The sequence below is a fragment of the Punica granatum genome, chromosome 6 (genome assembly GCF_007655135.1).
Source record: "Punica granatum isolate Tunisia-2019 chromosome 6, ASM765513v2, whole genome shotgun sequence".
NCBI classification, from domain to species: Eukaryota; Viridiplantae; Streptophyta; class Magnoliopsida; order Myrtales; family Lythraceae; genus Punica; species Punica granatum.
The window spans coordinates 5,291,939-5,297,352 of NC_045132.1; the positions used below are offsets into that span (position 1 = coordinate 5,291,939).

A 5,414-nucleotide genomic window follows, 5' to 3' on the forward strand; every position below is an offset into this window, starting at 1 on the left:
AATGTTAATAACCAAAATGATACTGAACGATGAAATAATATCGGTAGCCAACATGCCTATTTTCCGATATTTTATTTGCCATCTCCATCTTATTGATGTTTCATATTACATTCAAGAATATATATATTAATATGTTAACAAAAATATTGATATATACATGTATGTATATATAAAGTTGTAAACAATGCATTAAAAAAGGGATAGAAAAGGAATTGTCAAAATAATATAGGTGTAAAGTGATAAAACCCTTACTAATTCATATATTAATATGAAAATTCAATATTGTATGAAAAAAATATTTCAATGACTTATCATCATATCGTTAACAAATAAATATATATTTGTCATTTTAAGAAATCCTTACTAATGCATATGTTAATGTATTCTCTCTATATTGTATTATAAAGAAAATATTAAAAAATGTATGAAAAAGTATTTCGATCACTTATCATCACATCGTTGACAAATAAAAATATATTCATCATTTTAAGAAAATAACCAATGCATTAAGTATGAGTAGAAAAGAAAATGTCAAAATAATATAGGGGTAAAGTTGTAAAATCATTACCAATTCATATGTTAATGTAATATATATATATATATATATCATTAAAAAAATTCAAAAATTTATTAAAAACATTTCAATCAATTATTTTCTATCGTTAACATATAAATATATTCATCATTTTAAGAAAATAAATAATCATTTATACTTACATAAATTTAAATTAATTTTAAAAGATTGAAGCATTATAAATAATCTTATAAAACCTTAAATAAGTAAAATTCTCATCTAAATGACATGGTCATTTTATCTAAAAGTGTTCAAATTTATAAAACTTAATATATGGAATATCAGTTATAATAAATGCACACAAGTAAATAATGAAGTTTAAAGGTTTTGATAGTTTCAAAACTCCTTATTCTTTCATAAAATGAAATAACCATATAAGTATTCAAAATTTAGACTAATTTTTCTTAGAAATTAATTTGATAATTGCAATACTATATATTATACATGAATTCCTTACTTAAGAACTTTTGATATTTATTTAATATATATTCTTTTATTACAAGTTTGAATTTATGCATAACCTTTTACATACTATTATAAATTCAAATCAACTATTGTTTCATATTTATTTATACTTTTACAATAAATTTTTCTTCATATTCGCGCAACGTCAGGTTCAAATAATAACTAGTAAATAAATATATATATATATATATATATATATATACATATATATTACAATTTACAAAATCAAAGAAAAAGGAAAAAAAAAATCCCCTTCGTAGAAAATAGAAATGGGGACGAAGCTCCGTCTGTCTCTCATAAGCTCCCGTCATCGACTGAAACGCGGAGACTCCATTGCTGCTAGAGCAAGGGGAGCTCTGAGCTCTCCCGGAGGAGGAAGAGGAGAAGATGGTTTTCAAGAGCCTCACCTTCAACCCCAACGATCCTGACCTTGTCAACGCTCGCCCTGGCTCCCCTTCTCCCTTCTTCTATCTGATGTCCCGATCGGCCTCTTCTTCTTCTGATGTCTGGTGCAACTGTTGGGCCCCCAGGGCTGCCTCGGCCCACCGCTCGACTCCCGTTTTCCAAACTCCGGCGCCTACCGGCAGGTTCTTTACTCTTTCTCCGCTGTGTCTTTCTTATCTGCCAATTGGTTCATAATTGCTATATGCTCATTGGACTATTGGAGGGAGGCCTTATTTGCCTGCTAGTGCTGGCTATGGTGATTAATCGAAGCATAAATTTGGCTGTGATGTTTTTGTTGGTTACTTTTGGTTTTACAGTTAGTAGGGGTGATGGGCATTGACGTGAAATGTCTTGCAAATTGAAAAGCTAACTGATCTATGAAGTGTTTTCTTTTTAAGTTATTAGTACGATGGAGATGTTAGATGTTTTACGAGCGATAGGACAATGCGAAATGATCTCATGATTTTTATTCGTTGAAATGTTGATAGGAGTCCAATGGCTCATGATGTGCCTGGACAATTTGATGCAACTCGAAGCAATGCAAATGTAGCGCGTCAGAGTGAAGAAACCACCAATCAAGTCAAATTCCGAGAACCTATGGACGATGATACTGATGCGGAAGCATTATTGCATAATGAAGGAGAATCTCCAGGTAATTGGAATTCGGAATTCAGGGAACTCTGCTTATATGAATCCACTGGAGGATCCAAGCTCCTCATACTCACCCTGCTTGCCACCTGTTTTTGGAGAGCCTTCAACTTCTTCTTCTTCTTCTTCTTCTTCTGAGGGTAGCACTGCAGTTATCTAATTTTGAATTTCGGTTCTCAGCCTTGGTGAGGTTGTTCATGAATTCAAATCAAATGGATGGCATCATGCAGGTGCAGATGATGACCCGCTACCTGCAATAGATTGCCTTCAGATTTCAGGTGATGCATTTCCTGGAAGGGAACTCCAGGCTTGTGGATACTCCATTAATGGGGCGACGAGCTGCTTCTTTGAGGTGCCTATATCATAAATGTCACTCTCTCTTTCTTTTTGCTGGTGTGAATTTTGCTTCTAGATTTTACCATCTAATTGTTTGGGACAAAAAACCTCATGCTTTTATGACGTCCTAGGATGGTGGTCTTGTAAATGTAATTTGAGGTGGAAAAACAAGGCCAGATGAAGAGTCTGGTTCCAGGGAGATTATACACCGAGCTGTGAGTGAGCCAAGTGCTAATATAGGACTTAGTACAAGAACTCCTTGAACCAGTTTCTGTCAGTTTAAGCAATTTAAACGATGGACTTATAAAAGGCCCTGCCTCTTTGCTGAATGAGCTTCTGTTGCTGGTAAAAGTCTCTGATATCCACCATAACAAAGTCAGACATACTTATCAACTACTTAATATTAATGTCTTTTTTATTTGGACCTTCTAAACCCTTACCCGAACAAACCATATGAGTACATCTGACTCTTTCAGTATCATCCACAGTGGGTACGGCATATGGAAGACGGATCAGTCAATTATATTAGAGGTATTCACCCCTTTGTCTCTCTCCTCCTTTCTCAAGTTCCCTGAAGATTTTTCTTAAAGACCGACCTTCATCCATCTTTGATTGATCCGGTGAGAATATGCTTCTTAACAGGTGCAAAAGACCGACCAAGAACTTCTTGTTTCCTTCCATTGACTTCATGAACCATCCTTCGGAGGCATATATTCCCCTTATCTTTGGTTGGTGAAATATGGGTGTTTCTCCTTCTCTGTAGACATAGATTTCAAGGATTCGCTCCATTAACTCGTAGCTCCTGCAGATACAATACAAGATGATGAATGCCCAGCCAATACAATGGCTTTTCCCCCAAGTATCAACATAAGAATTTGCAAGCATTAGAGAATGATGAGACCCTCCAATTTGTAGGTTGCGTTTGGTTTCATAGTAGAATTTTAAAATTAGATTTTGATTTTGATTTTGAGTGGTATAAATGGGGCCCACCCTTTGACTTTGTATGTGTTATGTTGTTTTGTTGTGGAAAAAAGTGGTATAAATGGGACCCACTCTTTGACTTTGTATGAGTTATTTTGTTTTGTAATTGGTAGAATTAAGTTAGAATTATAATTCTAAAATATCATCTTGAAACCAAACAGGCCCGTAATTTTGGGGCCCATTTCTGTGCATTTAGCAGACAAAGGGGAAGATCTAAAGAGATAACCATAAATGGATGCAAAAATGTTCTGATTTTTGTGGCAGTGTCGAATCTTTACCAAATTCATCATTGCAAGTCTACTTAAGGAATTAAAAAGAGTGAGAGAGAGACCTCACAAATAGGGAAATATTTCGATAGACAAAATTCTGAAGTCCTCGGGCATCTTTGCCTATAGGAGGAGCTTTCTCAATCTCCAGTTTTGCAGATAGCAGTTCTTGATCACGAGCTGAAGACCACTTCTTTCGCCTCTACTACCAGATATCGAAAAGGAAATAAAGCAAAGCACCCCATAAGCAAACAATGCCTTCAAACTTTGTTGAATCGACAACGCGGGCAAGAATCCTACCGTGGGATCTGATGAAACAGAACCATGTACCAACAACGAATTCATTTCAGAATTTGACATTGCCTGACCATTTAACCTCCTTAATGCCGATCCACTATCCACAGTTGCACTCGTATTTATCTTGATGAAGATAGTTTCCCCTTTTTCCACATTAATCCTTTTATTCTGATTGATTTCATTTAAACTGCTTACTTGAGACATGTTGGTAGCAGCCTCGGCAGCAGTAAAAGCAATGCTTTGTTCCAATCCTCTCATGGGGGCACTACCAGCACTTGTATTACCATTCGTCCAGACATTCTTAGTGACATCTGACTCTTTGTCCAAGTATTCAGTGCCTCTCGGATCATCTGATTTCATATTATAGTCCATGGCGGAATCCTCCATTACTTTATTGGGGATAAACAGAGAAATACAGAGAGGAATAAGGAGTTTTGGGCTCAAGAAGAACGATTCATTGAAGGGGGGGCTGCTTCTTACATTCCAAACACACCAGACTCATCTATTTATACAGCTCTTTTAAGACATTTCTAGACCCTTAATTAAAGACACTAACACAATTCCAAAGACTCATTAAGACTGTCCCGACTCCGAGGATAGAAGGCTCCTCAAACTCTCCAGAATTTACTTTAATGAAAATTAAAAATTAACTTTTAACATACTTCGCCTTCTTCCCCAACCTCTTCATCCATATCAGAACCATTACCATTGTCCACATCTGGTCGAACAATGACATTATTCACATGCCCACTAAGCCAATCCATATCCTCCTCCATGGTAACAGGCTCAAATGAAATGAAACAAACCCTTTTGCTCATTTTGCAGTGATTTGGACCATACAGGGAGGGTCATCTTGCAAGAAGTGAACATGGCCGGAGGAAAGCAAAAGCTACACAAGCATAATCAAATTACTGCTTTTGTCTGTTATTGTGTCGGAAGCTGAGTACCTGCCGGTGTGGCGGTCCTCTGAAGTCAGGGAAGAAGGCTTTGGAGCTCAGGCAGGGCTGCTGTCGGCTTACTATCTGGGCGTGGAGTGGACAGAGAGTTGAGCTTCGTCGAGAAGCGGTCATGGAGGGAGCCCAAGCAGAGCAGGAGAAGAGTGAATTTAAACTCTGATAATTATTGCCCCAACAAAGAGTGAATCTCCATTTTATTTTATTTTATTTTATTAAATATATATTTTATATTTTATATATTAAAAATAAAGTTACGATGAAAAGTGAGGTTATCCAATTTTTCATAAATATGTTAAAGTCCTTTTGGTATTGTAAACATATAAATTACTCACATTGTTCTTCTTCTTTTTTTTAATGGGAAAAGTATATTTTGATCTACTTATTTTTTTTTTCATCAATAGCTTTCAGTACTTTTCTGTTTTGGTATGCTAGTTATGATTTTTTCTC

At 35.7% G+C, this 5,414-nt stretch overlaps 2 protein-coding genes across 7 annotated transcripts; one reads left to right on the forward strand and one right to left on the reverse strand.

Moving 5' to 3' along the window:
- The first annotated feature begins 1,307 nt into the window (after positions 1–1,307).
- Positions 1,308–3,473, forward strand: LOC116212346. 4 transcript variants are annotated; one of them, XR_004157817.1, is made up of 6 exons: positions 1,308–1,626; positions 1,972–2,135; positions 2,362–2,483; positions 2,599–2,812; positions 2,956–2,998; positions 3,110–3,473. XR_004157817.1 is itself a non-coding variant. In XM_031546903.1 (6 exons), the coding sequence occupies exons 1-5, from the start codon at positions 1,427–1,429 to the stop codon at positions 3,157–3,159; spliced, it is 579 nt and encodes a 192-aa protein (XP_031402763.1). In that variant the 5' UTR covers positions 1,309–1,426; the 3' UTR covers positions 3,160–3,195; positions 3,276–3,473. The 4 variants fall into 4 exon arrangements, 2 of the variants coding, with proteins under 2 accessions (XP_031402763.1, XP_031402762.1); XM_031546903.1 differs by lacking the exon at positions 2,599–2,812 and having other exon boundaries at positions 1,309–1,626; positions 3,110–3,195; positions 3,276–3,473; XR_004157816.1 differs by having other exon boundaries at positions 2,599–2,998.
- Positions 3,131–5,159, reverse strand: LOC116212347. Of its 3 annotated transcripts, none has more exons than XM_031546904.1 (3): positions 4,015–5,159; positions 3,785–3,916; positions 3,131–3,269 (listed from the first exon to the last, which is right to left on the reverse strand). In XM_031546904.1, the coding sequence occupies exons 1-3, from the start codon at positions 4,396–4,398 to the stop codon at positions 3,240–3,242; spliced, it is 546 nt and encodes a 181-aa protein (XP_031402764.1). In that variant the 5' UTR covers positions 4,399–5,159; the 3' UTR covers positions 3,131–3,239. The 3 variants fall into 3 exon arrangements, 1 of the variants encoding a protein (XP_031402764.1); XR_004157819.1 differs by having other exon boundaries at positions 3,134–3,269; positions 3,780–3,919; positions 4,959–5,159; XR_004157818.1 differs by having other exon boundaries at positions 3,134–3,269; positions 3,780–3,919.
- Positions 5,160–5,414: the final 255 nt, after the last annotated feature.

Coding starts and splice junctions, on each gene's coding strand:
- LOC116212346 (XM_031546903.1), top strand. CDS start 1,427: ATGGTTTTCAAGAGCCTCACCTTCAACCCCAACGATCCTGACCTTGTC. Junction 2,484..2,955: donor CGACGAGCTGCTTCTTTGAG/GTGCCTATATCA, acceptor TATCATCCACAG/TGGGTACGGCATATGGAAGA. Junction 2,999..3,109: donor ATCAGTCAATTATATTAGAG/GTATTCACCCCT, acceptor GCTTCTTAACAG/GTGCAAAAGACCGACCAAGA.
- LOC116212347 (XM_031546904.1), bottom strand. CDS start 4,398: ATGGAGGATTCCGCCATGGACTATAATATGAAATCAGATGATCCGAGA. Junction 3,917..4,014: donor CTGTTTCATCAGATCCCACG/GTAGGATTCTTG, acceptor ATCTGGTAGTAG/AGGCGAAAGAAGTGGTCTTC. Junction 3,270..3,784: donor ATCGAAATATTTCCCTATTT/GTGAGGTCTCTC, acceptor TTGTATCTGCAG/GAGCTACGAGTTAATGGAGC.